The sequence below is a fragment of the Rutilus rutilus genome (genome assembly GCF_951802725.1).
Source record: "Rutilus rutilus genome assembly, chromosome: 4".
Taxonomy (NCBI): Eukaryota; Metazoa; Chordata; class Actinopteri; order Cypriniformes; family Leuciscidae; genus Rutilus; species Rutilus rutilus.
Window position 1 is genome coordinate 8,043,371 of NC_140212.1, and position 21,115 is coordinate 8,064,485.

General features: G+C 38.2%; 1 protein-coding gene and 1 long non-coding RNA gene across 2 annotated transcripts; one reads left to right on the forward strand and one right to left on the reverse strand.

Annotated features, from left to right (window-relative positions):
• The first annotated feature begins 1 nt into the window (after position 1).
• On the forward strand, positions 2–4,288 carry LOC311289304. Its single transcript, XR_014627105.1, has 4 exons — positions 2–238; positions 891–989; positions 2,076–2,170; positions 2,805–4,288. It is a non-coding gene; the product is annotated as an uncharacterized lncRNA (long non-coding RNA).
• On the reverse strand, positions 2,320–17,641 carry ppfibp1a (PPFIA binding protein 1a). The gene is made up of 25 exons (XM_084407164.1): positions 17,495–17,641; positions 12,959–13,040; positions 11,750–11,955; positions 10,668–10,757; positions 10,385–10,498; positions 10,135–10,245; positions 9,454–9,546; positions 8,882–8,999; positions 7,990–8,051; positions 7,676–7,760; positions 6,951–7,027; positions 6,586–6,662; positions 6,252–6,303; positions 5,544–5,700; positions 5,269–5,398; positions 5,051–5,182; positions 4,807–4,957; positions 4,580–4,688; positions 4,325–4,413; positions 3,925–4,044; positions 3,704–3,829; positions 3,430–3,618; positions 3,157–3,315; positions 2,942–3,007; positions 2,320–2,853 (listed from the first exon to the last, which is right to left on the reverse strand). The coding sequence occupies exons 2-25, from the start codon at positions 13,020–13,022 to the stop codon at positions 2,776–2,778; spliced, it is 2,655 nt and encodes an 884-aa protein (XP_084263290.1). The 5' UTR covers positions 13,023–13,040; positions 17,495–17,641; the 3' UTR covers positions 2,320–2,775.
• Between the last annotated feature and the right edge of the window lie 3,474 nt (positions 17,642–21,115).

Genomic DNA, 21,115 nt, shown 5'->3' on the forward strand with positions numbered 1-21,115 from the left:
CACTAGGCGGCGTAAGCGGCTTCACGTTCAGTCTGACACCTTTGTTTGTTTGACGACATGATGTTGTTTTGTTGCAACACGTGGAGTATTAGGCCGTTTTAAATACATATCCTGAGGATAATGACAGCTCTGTGATAGTGTTAATGCTACTGAAAAGCGCATATTCCAGCCCATCAACAAATAAAACCGACACACGCTGCGATAAAGCTGCAGGAATCGAGTGACACGCGACTCACCTGTAAGTAACTTCACACAGTGCACTGCATGTCTCTTGCATTATCCGTATTAAGTCCTTATTCTTTGCACTTGCACTTGTACTTGTTATTTAGTTTTAGTTAAGTAACACGTCATTCTGTCTTGTGAGATGTTATTGCAGGCCTCTGTGCGTTTATTCATGCTATGACAAATTCAGTGTGTTGTTGTTAATGCGTTTCCACGCGAACACTAAAAGCAGATTTCCAGATAACCCGGATGGTGTCTTTTACCTAAAATCGTGTTTTAAAAGGCTAAATGACAGTTAGTAATGAATGAAGGCAGTCGCATCTTCTATGAAGTTGATCACACTTTGTTTACATGCTGCTCTCTTGCTGAACTCACTGACAGCTTTAGAAGAAGAAATTAATTGTTGCTTTACCTTTATAAATGTTCAAATAATCACCCGCTGATGTTCATGCTATAAAATAGATATTTGATGTTCCTGCTGTTTGTTGCTGTGTGCAAGATATTTAAATATGTCTATTAGGAATAGGTAGTGATAACATACATGCCATCTTATATTTATCAACTATAATTTAGACTAACATTAAAATTCAGTTTTCTTAAAAATTCCTAAAATTCAAAACTTAGATATACTATATGAAGTAATAACTGTGTTTATGTTTCCTCTACAGAATACGAGATGTGTGTGGAGCGTCCAGTCATCAGAAGCAGAGCTCTGGGACGTGTGGACAGACATTCACTGTAATGCTGGACTTCTGCTGATGGACGGGGTAAGACTTCTAACGTGTGAATGTTGTTGTTTGGCGCTAAACATGTAGGTTACCATCATTTTCTTTTTGGAGGGTCACCCCCTTTCAAAATCAAATGATGGGAACCTAAAGAGGTGGGGAAGGGACGGCGGGCCAAAATTTTTAGTCAGCTAAATTTTTTTTTTCATTGTATAAAGAAGCATAACCGCTGCTGGACATCGTGACGGGGTTCGGGGGGGGACCCGAAACATCCCCGCCCCTTCACACATACAACATTCACTCGTATCGCGGAGATCTGGCTGGGATCGAACCAGCAACCTCTGAAACCGTGAGGCAGCGCTCTTACCTCTGAGCCACAGATCTCTTGCTGAGTCATGTGCTGGAACTTATATTTCACTTTTCACCTGGAGGATCTCTGTGATTTAAAAGCTGAACTGGGGTTTGAACCCCCGCGTCTATCTCAGCCTGAGAACGTGTGTTTAACCACTGCACCACTGTGGCTTTCACACTTGAGGCTGGCGTTTCGGGCTCTTTGTTGGTTATAATGACATTAATTTAATGTAAACAATAGTGGGGTTTGAACCCTCATCTCTATCACAGCTATCTCATCACCAGCACATGTGTTTAACCACTGCACCACTGTGGCTTTCACACTCAAGGCTGGCGTTTCGGGCGCTTTCTTGGTTATAATGACAACAATTTAGTGTAAACAATAGTGGGGTTTGAACTCAGGTCTCACTTCAGGATGTTTTGGATGGTTTTTTAATGATAGCTTTGTGATGCTATGATAAACTTAAGCAGTTGTAGGATACGACCCAAAACTTTCATTTATAAAAGACAAATAATTCTACTGTAACCCACAGCGTTAGTGAGGTATTTGAAGGATCACTTAGATTTACTTCCTGTTGGCTATCAGCCTAACGAACATGAAACTAATAATTTAATCTACATGTACATGGAATTACTTTCTATTCTGCATATAATTAATCGAAAAAACATTCTTGACCCACTGAGCCAGAGATGGCAATGTTATTTTATGCATGTATTGGTAAAGGAGGCTACAGCATCTGGTCCCTATATTCTCTGTGTGACCTTTTTTTTCTTCAGGTCTGCATTGCCGTGGACCTCCCTCCAATGGGAAAGCGGTTTGAAGGATGGATTGATGGATGTCTCTCTTACATCCTGGCTTAACACTTAGACAGGTATAGCAGTTTCATATATATTTTTTTAAGATTCTCACAGATCGTTTTTGGCACATAAGCAGTGTAAATGGCCGAGATCCATAGATAAGATTCTTCCATTTGAGTGAACTTAAGACAAACTAACTTGCATCATCTAAAAAACAGAGATTGGATTTGGAAAAAAAATAATTTTAATTGAATTCCTTTGACACTCACACACAAACACACACATGCATAAAACAGTACATAGTACATGGTATTCACTGATATGGTTCTGTAACAATATCAAGAGTTTGCAGGCAAAATAAACAACTTTTCCCTCCCAATAAAATGATGTAACCACATAGAAAAATGGTGAACACATGCAGCAAATGGTCACATAATAATAGCCTAGAGTATAAAAGACATTTTTTTAAGAACTAACAGCTGATTTTCTATGTAGTCTTTGGTCTTAGCTTGCTGAAACACTTATAAATACTGTTTGAGTTACGGTATATTTATGGTGTAACTCTTGAGTTTCACTGTGAGTGGAGCTTATTGCTTTCATTGTAAAATCAGTGTCTTGCTGGAGGGTTTCAGCTTGTCGGGAAATTTCACAGCTACAGACTTGAGTGATGACTGTTATGTTAGTCTTCATCATAGGTGCTTGTTTCAGGTGAACGGGAGGATGCTTCCCTGAAGGATTCATCCTCTTTTAGCATACTCTGGAGAACACAGGAACTGAGGTAAGGGCAACAGAGAACACAGCAGTAATCGGTACAGTAAGCTGGAGCATTAATGTGATTGTCTTACAGTCAGGTTGTTGATTCCCTCCGAGAAGGCACCAATCTGACGCACCGTGCCCTCAGAGTCCTCCATCTGCACAGAGATACACAACATCATTTAAACAACAGCAGTAACATACAGCTATGACCAGAATAGTTATTAAAGGCTGCCAATTGAAACAGATTTGCACTATGATTAGCAGTCTATCTGCATTGCATCCTGGTCAATGGAATTGCCTATACCTGCTCCAGCTGATCCAAGCTGCCCTCGTATATGCAGAGGCCTTTATGAAAACTGCTGCTCTGAGGCATCTGCACATCCATGGGGCAAACATACTCTTCTGTCTCCTCCTGTCGCTTCCTCCTCAATGTGCCGAAACCTCCAAATGACAGACGTCTTGGCTAAAAGAGGATGGGAAAGGACAGGTAAAACTTCACAAGGTATCAAACAGGTATTTAGTGTTGTATTCCATGTATAAGGGAAGTTCAGAGGCGACCTCGCTTACGGTCACTTGCCTTAACTTTGGCTGTGGCCGTGAGGACAGCGTAATCTGGGTTTTCGAGATACTCCTGTTTCAGGTTTTGTGCCTCTGAGCCGATCAGGAGATGGAAGTGAGTCGCAAGGTGACGTCTCAACAGTGTTTTGTTGGGTGGGATGTTAAGCAGCAGAGCCATTGTCTCAACATTGAAACGAGGCTCTAAAACCTGAGAAAAGCAAGTAAAAAATAAAATTATGATAAAGGAACTTGAATAGAAACTTCCTGCTTGTTTTCTTCCCCACTGTATGTACCATTAGGCCTCCGTGGACTCCGCTTCCTCTCAGATTGGGTGCGTACTCTGCCAGATCCACTGAACGAAGCCACTCCATCACTCTGTGATTGGTCCATTGACAGATTTCCGCTGGTGTGGCATTATTCTAATCAAAAGGAAATAAATAGAGCAAAAGTCCAAGTCATACTGTAAGCGAATGGAGCTAAGTGTGCATGGTAGCATGATGTCAGGGTGTGCTACCTCTGTCGGTCTGCGCCGGAGACAGTCGGGGTCGTAGCAGTTGATACGTAGCACCTGGATGGCCCTCTTAATACTGAGATGGTGAAGCACACTGCCTACTTTCAGACCCAGCAGGTCATCCTAACCCAAGAGATGTTGAGAACCTTAGAATTGCTGGTTCCACACCAGCAAATGTTAAGCAGTAAAAACTGTTTTCAACATTAGTAATAAGAAGAAAAACTGTTTCTTGAGGCACCAAATCAGCATATTGAGATAATTTCTGATCATGTGACACTAAAGACTAGCATAATGTCTGCTAAAAATTCAGCTTTGCCATCACAGGAATAAAATTCAAATATATAGAACTAAACAAGAGATTTCTTACAAAAACATTAAAAAATATTTAAAAAAAGACACCTACCACAGTCATATAGTGAAGCATGCGCCCGTCCACTCTGCCCTCGTCAAACTGAGATTTATACTGAGGCAGGCCGATGTCATCCAGCCATCCTTTTACAATAATAATGTCAGTACTCACTCTGTAATAAAATGTTATTGGTGCATCCCTACTACTAGGTCTAGCAGTCCTAAATAGCATTTGTAATTAACTGCATGTCTTAAAGACATAAGGCTTAATCTTTTTAGTTGAAGCAAATGACTGATTGTTGTAACTTACGCGTAACCCAGTTGTAGTCCAGTTTACCCATGGCGTCTTCCTCTGAGCCCAGCGAATGAAGAGCCAGTTGCAGTTTCTTCCTGTGTAGAGGATTTCTGATGGCCAGTTCCTGAAGCACAGAGACAAATATCATACAGCACACCGAATAAACTGAAGTTACATAAAGAAGTATTGACAAGAAAAGTCAAGTATATGCAAATTTAAAAATGTAGGGCTGTTCAGGAGACCTTTTCCAAATCATGCTGAGACGCCTTGAGTAAGGTCTGTCCAGAGCTGATCCACTGCTGAGCATGATTTATGTACAAGCCCAGTCCCTGTTCCTGCAGCCACTCGCACACCTGCTCTTTACTCCAGCGTGAAAATGGGCTGTCCAGCTCGCTGAGAGAGACGTCAACAATACATGTTATCCTGCCTCGTGAACAAAAGAAAAAACTCCAATGATAACTTCCTTAACAAACAAACTGCATGTACTTGTTATTGCTTCGCTGCAGATCACGTGACCACCCCAGCCTGGGTCCCGCTGTAGCTCGGACTCCACCTCTCCTAAACTCTGACTCTGGAGAATCGTCCAGGTCAGAGGACGTGGACTGGCTTCTCTTCATCCTGATGCAGGGATTAAGCATGTGCATAGGAGTTAATATCTTCATAACCAGTGCAGCTTATTAAGAAAGACATTAAAAAAAAAAGACCTTCCAAGAAACTTCATGATCCCCTTTGATTTCTTCTTCCCTTCAGGAGAGAGCGTCTCTAATGCTTTCGGCTTATGAGTTTGTGCTCCTGCCAAATCCAAGTGCTCCGTCCCCTTGCGCTCTCCTTCAACTGCCAATAATTCATGAATAGGGTTAATATTACAAAAACATATCTGCAGTGCCAAGAAAGGTGCACAAGTTTACTGTAATGTGAAAAAAATAGCTGTATTGTTTCAATTATTCAAGGAAAACTTGATATAACGCTTTATACTCACCCAGATTGGGGGTGCTGGTTGTCTTGTTTCCTCTGCTCTTGAAAAAGCCGCGTCCAAAAGAGGAACGTGTTTTTTTAGAGCCAAAACTCTCACTCCCCCCTGAGCTGGGCTGAGTCGGGGAGACGGATGGAGAGCCTCCATTTTTACTGGCTTCATCCTAAAATATTACAAGCAAAAGTTTAAAGGTCTTGGTTAAGATGGTGTACGTTTTGACAATTGATTTTATAAACCTCCTAAGTGATTATTGTACATACAAACAAATTAGATGCTTCGTAATCAGCATCATTCATAAAATGTGTCCAATGCAGTCAAGTGGCTTATTTATTGTAAACATCTGTTTTTGTCAAGACTCATGCTGAACTAATTTCACAATGACCTACAGTAGACAACATCTGAAGTGGATAAAAGAAGCTAAACAAAGTTGTCCTAACTAAGACAAGAACGGGTATTGTTCAAAATTCTTGTATCATTTTGTTGAAAGGTTTTGATCAACTTCAAATGTTGACTACTGTAGTTAAGTACCACTTGTTTGTGTCATGTATGGCGAGATGTTGTAGGGGGAGCCTCCCGTTGTGCTCACCATGAGGACAGTGATGCTTTTGTGTGCAAAAAAAGAGAAGTTTTAAACAACAGGGGGCGCCAGAAAGCTGAATATGCAGTCTACAACATTTTTACAGAACCTCGCAATAAAATAGATTAAGTTAGTACCTCATTATTGCTTGTCAAACGAGAACTTTCAGGCTGCTGTACTGCAGAGACACTGAAAAAAGAAAAATGGAAAAAATAAATCTGTCACAAACAATTCATGTAATAAAAATACATAAATAAAATAAGAATAGGGTACAAAAAGGTATCCCATTACTCTTTGAATAAAGGCACTAATTCTCCCAGAAGATCATACTGTAATAGGATGAATTTTTTAATTGGCTAATTTTAAGTTCTTATAATTTACCATATTATTATTTTTGTTTCAATCAACATATTAATACTTTTTTGTATAAACACACTTTGAATAAAAGATGTGTACAGTAAGTAAACAGACCTGTCTGTGGGTCCGAGTGTGGTCACTCCGATGAGGTGGACTTCAGGGAGCAGCTCTGAACATGGAATGAGCTGAGGCTGTGAGAGAGACAACAACACTGATGCACAAGAGAACAGCAGCGAGGAGGATTTTCCCTGAGGACTCAAATTTCAATGAACAAGAGGAGCAGGCAGGGTTGAAATGGCCTGGAATCACAGGATGCTGCTCCCAAACAAAAACAACAGAGACGTTCCCCGTCAAAGGGTTATGGTTAAATTGTTATTCTCTGTCAGACCATCACAATGAAAGTACTGCAAGAAGGGGGTTTAAAAGGAAGTCTGAGGAACATCCTGTGATCATAACTGTGTGTGTAAGACCCTTCATACTTCATCAGTTTCCTCTGTGCCTCCTGTGGAGCCTGTCTCGGTGTCGCACTCTCTTGTGTCCTCTTCACTGGGTTTGTCTGGGAAAACAGCAAAGTCATGAGACAGGGTAAGTCAGACAAGTCAGACTGGGATGTCGACAAAAGCTTTCTGGGAAATATTCTGAATAGCTAAATAATATTTTGCCTAAACGTCATAGACACACCAAGAGAAGTAGATGCGAGTGATACAAACAGCAATTTCACATCACTCTAGACCAGTGGTTCTCAACCAGAGGGCCCTCAAGATTACTTAAAATTAATTGAAATAAGACAAAACAAGCATTAAAATAAAGATATTTCTCTCTTTTTTTTTGGTGTTTTTATAATGAATATACATCTTTATAGTTATTTCAAGCTCCAAAACATTTTACTGGATGGAAATTGTGAGGGGGGTATGTTTAAATATTGCTGTGGACAATGGGGGGTTTCCTTGAAGTCAACAAGGTTATAGATGACCTCGAAGACTGCATATATTTTCTTTGTCAACAAGCAGTTCGTTTCATGACAACGGCTGAGTAACACTACAATAACACTTTAAAGGTAATTTCAAAGAAAATATAAAAGAGCTGATGTACTAACAAGTAACTTGAAAATGGTAACAGGAGATTCACCTACTGAAGACCAGTGGTTTCACATTATAGCAGAAGGAAATCATGTATAATCAAAAGAAAGCTATTGAAACCTCACCTTTCGAACCCTGCAGAGACATCACCATATCCTGAACTCTATTGTAACGGATCAGAGACTGGTTCAGCTCTTTTATCTTGAGATCCTAAAAAGATTCAGATTAAAACAACATGAAACTTAATATCAACTATTACTAAATTCTATATATTAAATGATAGTGTATATAACATCTTCTACATACATGCATCTATACAAATATTGTTTAATTAGAAAGAGCGTGGCCATGGTTTAATTAGAAATGAAGTAATCTGTGTGCTGGCAGGTGGTTAATGTGATCGTCACAGCAAAATAGCAGGACATCATTTTGTTTCTACCTTCTCTTCATTCGCTGCCTTCAAAGACTCAACAGCACTCCTCATTCTCTGCACCTCCATTTCTGAACACACACACACACAAAAACAACATCTTATGTCATTCAACATGCTAACCATTTCAGAACACGACTGAAGCCTTTGACAACGTTATTATGCCTCTGGAAGCACTAAAATAAATACCCCAGAGACTGCACTGTTGTTCTACCCAGCCTGCTGGAAGTAAAGATGATTTGCAGTGTTGAATAAATATTGTGAGACAATACAAGCACATCCAGCAAAGCGCAGTTAATAGAGCAGGAGAGTCTGCAGCCAAAATCAGGTCACCATCAATCAAAAAGCATGTCTAGACATGCGTTATACAAACCTTCATACTTCATACATTCCAACACGATGTTTTTTTCTTTCTTACAACATGCAGGGATTGTTTCTCCATTACGCTAAAATGTTTTTGTGCAAGGCTCAATTTATATAGCGTATACAGTGGGCTCAAAGTCTGAGACCACGCTTTTAATTTACTTTTTTACTATTTTTTTTTGTACATCCACTATATTTGTGTCCATCAGCAGGTCAAAATAATGATTAAGAATACAAAATCATGAACAGAGACAGTAAACAAATATGTCGCTCACTGGATTTGATTCATACCGATCACAATTTAGCACAGAATCTATATTTGATATATATATATATATATATATATATATATATAAAAAAATATAAATGCATCTCTGTATACAGAAGAAAGTGCATTATTGGACTCTCCACTGTATATGGAGATTAAATATTTATTATTCATCTTCCCATTCAGGGTTAAATTTGATTTTGAATCCACTCTAGTTACATTGCAAATGAACGTTAACATGTTGTTGACAGCAGTATGTTCACATTGTACCTTTTTCTCTGCTTTGTGACTGTTCTGTGTTTGGGCTTTCTGGGAAGGCCTGGTCCTGAAGTCTTCTAAGTGCCTGCTCTTTCTCTTCCAACTGCATTTGTAGTGATTTCAGCTCCACCTGATCAATCAAAACCCAAATTAACATCTCCCAGCACATCCAATTTAAGAACTAAAAATAAGCTCACTCTGTGCCAAACCCAAATTGACTTATTTCTCGCTTTAAAACGCAGCACAGAAAATGCATTAACTAGAAAACAATATGTAACTATAATGTAGTGTGAACAAATGCCATTTAAAGGGTCTAAGAAAAAAAAAAAGAGACACTGAGTGGCAAAAAAAAATAAAAATAGAGCAAGAGACATGATTTTTTTATGAATTTGTCCAGCTTTGAGCATAAGGATAACGTTCATTAGCTTGGCACATTCCAGTGGCAACTCTGTTAGGTCAGGGTGAACTACACAAGGATTTCTCTTTTGTGGTTAAGTGATTCATGAACAAGTGCTAGCTGTTACACTTCAGTGCTGTTAATCTTATGTTGTGTAAATTATCACCTGACCATGAGGCACTCTTACTTTGGTAGAGTTGAGGCTTCTCTCATGTTCTTGTCTCTCGTTCTCCATTGAAGTCAACTTAAAATGCATGTCTTTCACATCCTGATAAAGACCCTGAAGAGACAGAAGTCAAAGAGTCAAGAAGAGTTTTGTACACAAATGGAAAAGCTAAAAGACATGCAATGCTAAATGCTTTGAGTTTTGTTTGAACGATAGACAAAATACGAAAAAACAGAACGGAGAACTTCATAAAGTATACTTAAAATGAAATCAATATTTTAATCTAACGTGGAGGAAACCTATCCCATTCTTTTGGTCCACAGTGGATTTCTGGTTTCTGAAACTGAATCTCCCACTGGGCTCATGCAAGTAAAAGAAAGCTGAATGAGACCAGTGTAGTCTGGATTCAAACGGGCAAAAAAGTTTTATAACAGGAAATGGCTCTGGCACTTAAGTGTTTCACTCTCACCCTGAAGCTGGAAGCTTAAGCAGCAATGATAGCCACTATTGAAACCACAGGGTGGTCAAACCATAATAGCCAGGTTTAATTTCATTAAATGTTCAGGTTGTCAAGTACACTTCATTCTGTTTTGCATTGAGTGCACTTTTAAGGTTCTGATTAATTACTGGAGACCGTAATTTATTAGGCCAGTGGGTCCCTGAAATTTCACAGTGGCGAAGGTACAAATGTGTGCTCATTACCTCACTTTCTCTGCAATCCCCTTCTGCAGCGGCTAGCTTTAGTTTCAGACTCGATACCTCGGTCAGCAGTTCCAATTTTTCCGTCTCTAAAGCACTCCTACTAAACAGCTCCTACACAATACGAGTTAGATATTAGTTTTCTGGGAAATATATTTCTTCAATACTGATCACCCCTACAAGAAATTGCTTAAATGCTGTGCACTTTTGTTACTGGACATAGGTTATTGCATAAGATTATAAAACCACACACCTGCTGTAATAACTCTTCTGTAGCACTCAGTTTCATGCGGTGTTCCTCAAGGCTCGAGTCTAGGTCCCTTATTTTTTCTCCTTGAACTTCAACCTGGTCAGTCAGAACACTTACCTGAGAGATAAAAGTGTATATTTATTGAGTTTTGTGTAATGATGTGTGACATTTAGAAAGCAAAATGGCTGTTCAGACTGACAGCCAATAGGAAAGTGCACAACTTCAAATCCGACAAGAAAATCCCACACAACCCATAAAGTCTCTCGACTTGGTTTTGACAACACACCTGGAGCACTAGACATTCTTTGTCGCTTTCCAAGCGAGAGAGTCGCTCCTGGTAGACCAAATCCCCTGCTGCAGATCCATGGCCATTGGTCTGGAAACATAAATGCTTAGAGTGTTAGAAATAGATTTATTCTACATAAAACATGTAGAAACGCACTCCCAAATAAGGTCTGGTGTGCATCCTTGAATTAGCAGGCTCTGTTTAGAGTCTAAACAGTCAACAAAACACAGTGAAATGAACTGAAATGACCATATACAGAAAAATGCCAGTGGGACCTGGAAGAGAAATCACATGCTGCCATCTGTGAGTCATGTGGGGTTCATACGGATGATACTCTGCTATATGAGATGCATGTGAAAGGTTTTCACATAGCAAGATTTTGAAGCCCAGGAGTGGAAATTTTGTAAAGCAAGCATGCTTCAGGTTGGAAATGGAAAAAGGGGCTGGGGAGCTACAATGTGCTTAATCCCAATGAATCATGGCTGGAATAAAGGACGGAAAATGCAAAGGGAGAAAAACGTCAGACATACAGACGAATACATTTTATATTTTCAAAAAAGAGAGTCATTGGTATTGTTCTTTTCAGAGCAAGTTTTTGCATCAAACAGGTAGAGTTTACAAACCTACTGCCAAAAATTGCAATGCTTATTCTTAAAATTAAATAAATAAAAATACTCTATTAAAGCTTTTTATTTTAGGTAAACTCATTTGGATGCAAATAAAAGACTCACAAGTAAGAGATCATTGAAACCTTCAGGCTGACAAATCAGCACTGACTTTGTACCACACAGGTTATCTCTGGGTCAGGTTATATAAATGAGTCCAAATTTACTCAAATTAGTTATGAAAAGAGGAGTGAGGGAGAATATTAAAAATATAATTTTTATAGTCTTCAATATCCAGGTCGGGTCAAGGTTTGAGAGAGATTTGAAGAGGATTTTGATACAGTACATGATTTTTGTTTCCACTTAAACCTAAAAGAAATTAAATATTAAAACATACAGGTCAACATAACTGTTACAGACTATATTTGTAGTAGCACCTAACAGTTGTATCTTTAACAAAATCTGATGGAAACCCACCAGTCGTCCTTGCAGCCACTCCATCAGACCCTCAGCTGTGGTTTCGGAAACCTGACTGCGCAGACTCTGCTTTTCCTCAGGATCCATAAGGTCCAAAGCAGCCCTCAGGTCCTCCAGCAGATGCAGCACCCGAAGGCTGCCCAGGAATGGCGAAGTTGGTGACTGACAATCAAACAGGCCGTTGGTGTAGTTCATGGCCTTAGAACCTGAGACAAGTGCAGGAATGAGGATCAGTAAAGGGATTTAGGTGAAATTTGAGTGAAATTTCTTGGGCAGTTGATGATAAAAATTATTTTTTACCCAGCAATGAATGACCCTCATCTTATTTTATTATGGGAAATTTGAGTAATAAAACAAACAAAAAATTCTAACATTTTTAAATTCTAAAGTAACATCACTGGTCCTAACCGAACGTCATGATGTCGAATGCAAAACCTGCAGTATTATAATAATACTAGATGAAGATTATCAGTGATTAATGAATGACATTTATTGGTTCATCACACAGAGCTTTTGTTAGAATGTGATTTTTGTGTCCTTTTTCAATCAATAAAGTGGAAAAACAAATGTAAAACCTGTGGGAAAACCAGCATATATGTTTGAAACCAAAAAAATAGGGTGAGTAAATAACTGAAATCATCTTATTTTAAATGCAATTTTTTGGGGAATTCACTTTAAATCTATATGCTTTGCTGTCGCCACTTTTAGCTTTTTCCCCCAGAAAATAAAAATAATACTACACAGCTTGGATGACTGTGACCGCACAACTCGGATGGCTTATCGCAAGATGATGAAAACAGGGACGTCCGCTGCCATAATTATAGAGTGAATGGGAAAGCATAACCTTCAAGGTTGCTCCAAGCAAAGACATTCATTTTCTCTGAAGTTCCCAGAGATGGACAGTATTGTGGTCGCATACTGAATAAGCATTAGATTTCATCAGTGCTGAAATAGTGGAAAAAGCTTGTAATGTAGCAATACTCTCACTCTTACAAATCTGCAGAAACACTCACAGTGCAAATGCATTCCCTTCGTGGGTTTATGTGCATTGTTCTTTAAAATTCCTTCAAATAATTTGTTTCTCTGTCTATTTTTGTATAAACATGATCACAGGTGATTTCTGTGTAAAGCTGCAAATAGTACACATAAGAAAGAAGAGAAAGAATCATTTTTGTGCATAGTTTTTTTTTTCCATTTATTTAGTTGTACCTGCAATGATGCCATCCATCTGCTCCAGAGCAGCTGCCAACATTTCACTGGCATCACACATCATGATCACCTTCTTTGAAACCTACAAATGAGACATTCAAAGGTAAGCAAGGACATGACTCTTCAAATGGCATTAGTGGTGCAGAAATTTGATATACAGTATTATTGATCAAAAGTTGATCCATAATCCAGCACGGTATATACTACATTTTATAACAATTTTAGTAAAAGATAAGGGAACAAATCCATCTATCTGATGTTCTCTCTCCTCCCTGGCACTAATATGATGAGTTTCTGTCTTACTACGCAGAATGGGGGGGACTAAGTGTGTGGGATAATGGCACAATTCTCCCAGGACTTTTCTGCACTGTGTGTTGGAATGCTTGGAATTCCAGACCATCAAAGTCCCACAGCCTTCATGACCAACATGCTCGTGCCATTGGCTCACAGGCCAAGAGAAGCTTCACTACTCCGCCCAAGAGGTTAGATCCCTGAATGAATCATGGAATCACCATTCCAAAAGGAATTTATATTAGCAAGGCAAATTATGCCTCACTTATGATGAATCTAAAAATCTAAAAGCTCACATGTGCTAACAAGTACTAAACCATACTACGATTCTTAAGGTATGCAGGACAGTGTCGTTATTGTTGTCTAAAACTATTCAGTCATTTTCATTAAATTGAAATAAATTAGTTTTTTTTAAACTAAAATTAAAAAACTATGTTTGAAATGTTGCCTTGGCAAATAAACTGAAATAACCTGAAATTTAACTAAAATTACTAAAATAAATCTGAATAGAAATACGAATAAATCAAATTAATATTGGCATAAGAATAGGTGAACTTCAGGCTTATATGACAAGGGATGTGAAAACAGATTACAGGGATCTTCAGATACATTTTATTGTTCCATTTTATTAGTTGCATTGCATTCTTATGATCTTATGGAAGGAAACAGAGATGCAACTCTATGGCCAAAGACGTCCTTCTAAATGTGTATGGATGTTACAATGGTGATTTAAAGGTTGATGAACAACTTTTCAGAGAGTTTTACCATGCAAACAGCTAAAGCTTAGCATGCTAAATCAATATAAGAGAAAAAAAAGAGAGAGAAAACTTGTTAACCACTATTAAACTATACTGACCCATCCCTAGGACAAGATGCTGTGCACTACTGTTCACAAAGACAAGCCAACACAGAATAGGGTAAAAGACTCCAAATTACCCTTTTAATTTTGTTACTGACTGGGCAAGAGAGCTGAAAATCTCAACAACTAAACACAGAAGTCTTTGTTTGTCTGTTTACCACCAACCCCCAGAGAAAGAGAACAGATACAAGCTACATTCTCATTCTAACACGAATCTATTCAGTTATGCACTTATCTGATCAACGAGGACTGCAGAAAGGGCAAGACCGGCCCATGTCACTCATAGTTTTTATTTAGCAAGAGACGTTGGCCAGGGCGTTGTTTATGGATATCAGATTTTAGTCAAAGAGTCCTTTGTTTACAATGCTTGTTCAAAATATATGATATGGCGAGTAGCTTTTTTCTAACCAAAGTTGTTTTAGAGCCCACATGACAAAGTCAAGCTTCTGACCACAAAGCAACTACTAGCCTACTCACCGAAACTTCACTGATTAATATGAAAAAGTGCCAGGGTAAGTTATGATCTACTGGATTTGAACTGACATCCAGACCCATTACCACCTGTAGAAACACTGGCCAAAGTAAAGGTCCGCCCCAACTTGAAATCCACGGCTTTTCGAGTTACTTTTGGCTAACGGAAAACATTCTTCACATCCCTGGAGGGAAAAGGAGCTGTATTTAGTCAGCTGCCTGCATCACTTCCTATGGGGAAGCCCTGGACTTCTGGCAGCTTCTCCAAATAGTGCAAGGAGAAACTCTAAAAAACGGATTATTTGCTTTAGAAGTGTAAAAAAAATGATCAGGGGATGTAATTTGGCTAGTTTAAGAATACACAATAATAATTCAACACTACATGAAACCCAGATGCGTTGTACGTTACCTACAATAGTGTTAGATATCCTCTTTACCTTCTCTGCATTCACATTCTGACCCAAGTATGACCACACATACTGTGTTTCCAACTCTGATGAGAACCAGCTCCATTCTGTTCATCTCATGGATATTTAGATTTTCCATTTTACAAAGCTTGGACGGAAAATCATATGGATAAAAGCGAGCCCCTCATGATAGTGTGGAGAGATCTTTGGCTCCACACAACCTTTTGAACAATACTTTCCAGTAGTGAACGCAGCAGATTTTAATCATGCACAAATGGAGTGAGGAATTACATTTCCATGCGGAAAGAAGGGGGAAAAAACAGTCGGATTGACTTAATTGGCCGTAGCACTAAATGTTTTGTTTCAGCTTCTTAACAGATCGGGTTCACCACTCTCTATACGAGTGCCATGCACCAATCGCTCCATGACCCAGATGACCAGCTCCATCGAGACCCTGACCCTCCCCCCTTCTCTCAGATGCCTGAAAAACTCCTCCAGATGTGCGCTCCCTCTCACATACCTTCACAATCAGCGCTTCCTCTAAACATAGATACCGTACAGTCCGCCCTCAGGCCAAATTACTGTCAGATTAATTCACGTGTTTTGCTAGTAAATCAGCAGACTGCATATTCCCTTAAAGGGTTGTTAACCAAAGCACTGTAGGAGGGACACTAATGACTGGCTCAGTGCCCAGACAGGCCTATGCGTACAAAGGTAGAAGTCGTTTTTATTTATTTACATACTCTGACGTTGGCCAGATGTGGAGATAGGGGATGGAGTGGGGGTAGTCTGAAAGAAAAACAACCCACTGCCCGTGCCGTTATCCAGGCTGAGCCTAGTCCTAAATACAACCAACTCCTCAGATGGGTCGTGCTACTGAGCTATACAAACACACTGATGTGACATGTATTTGGCCTTCAGCAGTAAAAAAAAAGCTCCTAGTGTTGAGATCCCATTCGCTACTAATCATCGACTGGATGTGGGAGTATGGGAGTTTAGATTTCCACATAGAAAATCCTATGCTTTGAGTTCCTGAATGCAAGTAAAATCTTATCCCATCTCTTATCACTTGGTTTGATAAAGTGCTTTAAAGGTAAGGAATGTTAGCAGCATCCCTCTTAAAGAGAAGTGAGCTGTCGGCTGATGAAGAGCAGAGACACCTCACTCACCGTACATCAACCATTTAGGTCTTATCCAATCCACTGTCCCGTCAGTAAAGCCCTTATTCGACGATACAGAAATGCATTCTTATTCAATACGGGAACATTTAGCATTATCATTAATATTATTAAAAATATAATCGATTATGGAGATAAAAAACTCATCCAAATTTATAAAACGTTATGTGAATTAAAAAAAAAAATCTTTTGATTTTGTTTGAATCTATAATAGGTTTAATACAAATGTATACTACCCTTAACTTCACACACACACATGCGGCGCTTCTGTGACTTGGAGAAGTGATCATGATGATTCATCATATGATTCAATCACTCACAACAACAACGATTTTGAACATTACATATGGCTTCGATTCTGACATTTTGTAGCTGGTCTGTCGTTTGTTCAAATGAATACAAGGAAACATGTGGAGGACAAGATAGGAAACATCTGACCCACACTTCAAGCCTGCATGGGAGCAATTTGGGGTCTTTTATTTGAAGAATTAAAAAAAAAAGTCCCTGATGTCATAGCTGACCTTTTTTCGCTGTGAAAGGCCACAGTTCCACCCTGGAAGTCACAGTAAACACAGGATATACACAGACTCCAGGTTTAGAGTCTTTACAGTACTACCCAGAGTAAGACAGCGCTTTACTTTACTGTGTGCACAACCAAGAGTCACACCCACAAGCAAATTCTGCTCTGAAAATGAATGTCTACATTCACAAGTTAAAAAAAAAAGTTCCTCTGGCTCCTTCACTCTCAGAAAAAAAATGTGTTAAAAAATAAAATCATACCTTTATGGGTACAACAGCTTGTCAGTGGGGCAGTAGCCATAAAAGAACATCACTGTACCTTATTTACCCCTAAGAAGCCCATAGTAGTACCTTAAGGTAAATATTGCTACTCTAAAAGGTACTAATATGCTACTTTTAGGTGTAAAAAGGTACAAAGACGTTATTTAAGGGTACTGCCCCACTGACAAGCTGTTGTAGGCTTCCCATAAAGATACAATTTTTACAAAAAAAATTCTGAAAGTGATAGGATTAAATCCCCCCAAAAGTGGAAGATCTCTAGTGATCACTAAGGCCTTCAAATGTGAACAGGTAAACCCTGACATTACATTTTTGAGATTTGTACGAACACTTTTATAAAATAAGTGCATTTAAAATGTTTGCAACCCATAATTAAGTAAGATAAAAAGAAGAAAAAGAGTGAGTAAACAAATGAAAGCCTAAAAACATCATTCTAACTTATCTTAAAACGAGCAAACGACTCTCAGGTGCGATACTGATGAAGCGCGTTATTATTATTTAATCGCTTTTTCAAATATCATAAATGACTTACCTTCAAATGTAACGAGGGTCCTAAAGTTATTTGAAATTATAAACTTCCTTCAACAGATGTACGTGTCCGAAATCAACAGATATTCCCCAGCGTCCCTCATATTAATGTGCTCATCTGAATTAAACCCGCGTCTCCTCTCAAAAAGCAGAAGTGGAACTTTCGGACTTGACTTTAGAGTTGTGCGCTCGAGTGCGCATGCGCCAGGACAACCAATCACAACCATAAACGACCCAACCGTTGTTAATTACCTCCAGAGCTATATGTGGCTCTGATTACCTCCAGAGAATGTTCATGTCGATGAACGGTTTTTTATTTATTTTTATTTTTAGATAAATTAAATTATTGCTGCTGTCGTCTTATCACGTGGTATCTGTTTCCAGAGCTTTCTTGTCCAATAAGGTTTTAGTTTTAGTACAATACCTTCAACAAGACAAAAAGCGTACTGAGATTGAAATGGAGCTTAACGGAGGGTAGAGATTGAGTTCAAATTAATTATCCTTACATTATTATCCTTATCCGTTTGGTTTGTTATAAACAGATTGATATTTTTGATAGCCTAAATAAATAAAATAAACAAAAGTACCTGAACCTTTTCCTAATTAGAGCTTTCCTCCCATTTTGTTAGCTATTACATATTATGCTCACACAAACAATATTCCTGTTAAATCAATTTTATTTACTAAATGTTTCACTTTATAATAATTTTCATAAATAATTCATTAAACATCATTCAATGCTAAAGTTACTTATTAAAGTAAATGAACATTTGTAACTATTTGAATGTATAGTACTACACTGTAATGTTTTGCAATGCTAATGAAAGGTTACAAAAAGTTTCCAAAATGATCTGATATCGACACAAAGTAGTCTATGAGCTCCCGACAAAAAAGTGAACGTCGCCCTCTTGTGGATATTGAACGAGTTGACGATTTTTACTTTTTTCAATAACTATGTTCAAAAATATAATACAGCGAATATAATACAGTGCCACAGCCATTTGATACCGAGTTGTTTGATGAGGGAAATCAAGCGTCTTTGTAGCGGAATTAAAAAGTCTTTGTGAGATTATACGTAATTTTCCTAATTGCTGCCTTCATAATTACAATATGCTATTATTTTCAAACATTTCACACTAGATGGCAGGCAAATGCAAGCTTTTTACAGTTGAAGTTTGATGAAACAGCTGTTTCTTTCTTTCAACTTTACACATATGTAACTGCTACTATTGTAATACACTGAAACCATTAGCCTATTTACTATATTATCAATTCATAATAAATATAACATTTTGTATTTAATGTATCCATGTGGTAGTTATGCCTTGGATGCTTAAGGGTGTTAAAACATGACCTTTTCATCACCACTGTTCAAATATTGTTCTTCCCAGACAGACTCATGCTTTTAGGATCTAGAGATTTGATGTTCTCTCTTTGGAGTCTGAATCCAATGATTTATTGTCTTAAGTGAAATTACTTCCACTAACCTGTAATATCTGTTCTGTTTTCTCTGCCTTTCGGATCGAGACACTTCTGTGTCCATGGCAACTAGGCTCAGAGGGAATCATTTTTAGTCCTGGTTCTCAATGGCACAAACATCGCACTTATTTAGCCCACAGGGACAAGAGTTTGTACCGTCTGGGTCAAGTTGTCACTTTCGTAACAGGAGAAAATGGACTGTTAAAGCAAAAAGCTAATGAATCTGTAAAGTATGAATACGGGACCTATATCTTAGCATTCAAAGTAAATCCCATGTGAATCCCAGCAATTTTGAGTAGGCAGAGGTATTGCTGAATTTAGCCAAAGCGAATACTGTAGAGGCAGATACCTATAAATTCCTCAATAACAAAAAAAGAGACATTTTAAATCCATCTCTGAATGAAACCAGCGTCTCAGAGGACTCTCATTATTGCAAACACCCCACATCAAAACTGGAACATAAAGGGCTTTTTATGTAATCATCTTTCTATCCTGGTGTCACAGTCACAGATATGACCTTTGTTTATTTCATTCACTGTATCTAAAGACACAGCATGTTAATTAACGGGAAGGAGAGCAGCAATCTCTTCCTCTCACCTGGACAACTGCACCGCACTCAACGCATGCAAGAATGTCATTTTCACACAAATAGAACACTTGTCCAATGCATGTGATTAAAAATATATGCATAACACCCATGCAGTGCACGAGAATGAAGTGTGCAGAAGTCAAGTATAAGCAATAACTTATTTATTTGTAAAAAAAAAGAAAAAAAAAGCTATTAATAACAATTTATTTATTTATTTTATTATTATGTTACATTAAATTAAATTCTTCAGTGCTGCTAAAACATCATTCTGGAAACAACAACACATTTATTTGAGCAAAATAAGCAACATAATTATTTAATTATTCATTTTAATGATCTGGTTTTTTTCTTTACAAACCTGTCTTTAAGGGATAATTCACCCAAAAATGAAAATTCTGTCGTCATTTACTGACCCTCATGTTGTTCCAAACCTGTATGAAGTTCTTTCTTCTGCAGAACACAAAAGAAGATATTTTGAAGAATGTCAGAAGCCAAACAGTTGATGGACGCCACTGACTTCCATAGTATTTTTTTTTTTTTCATACTATGGAAGTCAATGGCGTCCATCAACTGTTTGGTTACCCATATTCTTCTAAATATATTTTGTATTCTGCAGAAGAAAGACATTCAAGAAGAAGGAGGAAAAAAATAGCCTTCAATCACTCACCCTCGTGTCATTCCAAATCGATCATTCAATGTTTATATGTGAATAAAAGCCTATTCAATCTGTTCATCATATAAAGCGATCAAGTCTCTTCAGAAAATTTGGACTAAACAGTCCAATTTATATGGATGTTTTATGATCTCCTTATGACCTTTTTGAAGCATCAAAGTGGTAATTGCATGGACTGTCAATGGAGGGACAGAGATCTCTCAGATTTCATCTAAAATATCTTTTTGTGTTTCGAAGATGAACGAGTCTTGCGGGGGTTTTTTCAATTTTTTTTCATTTTTGGGTGAACTAAGCCTTTAATAATAATTCACAAGGACATGAATAAATGGCCAATTTATTCAGCAGAAAAGTTCTGTCACCATTTACTCATCCTCATGTCATTCCAAACCTATATGACTTTCTTTATTAAGTGGAACATAAAATATGATTTAAAATGTTGTTTTGGACCTCAATGAAGTTCTTTGTCTTCAGAATATCTCCTTTTGTTTTCCACGGAAGAAAGAAAGTTTGGTACGCCATGCGATGATGAGGCTATATATAGTGATGCACTGCACACAATCACAGAATGTTCTTTCGTGGGTGAACTTTCCCTTTAAAACCTTAGTGAATGAAAAAGAGAGAAGTCTACAAATAGCCTTCCGTAGTATGGAAGGCCCTGCGACTTTCAGTAATTATCTGTGGTTGCTGGAAGCAAGAAACAAGGAGTCCATGGATCAGCAGGGGAATCGCCATAGGGGAGCCACTTTGTGACACCTAGTAAAGAAATGGCCATAAAGTCGCTCTTAGTCAGATGGATGAGTTGAATCTTGGCCTCCATGAGAGAAACACAGTTAGATTGCTCTTTTTGAGTCAAGCTTTTTCATATCCCAGAGGTTTTAAGTTCC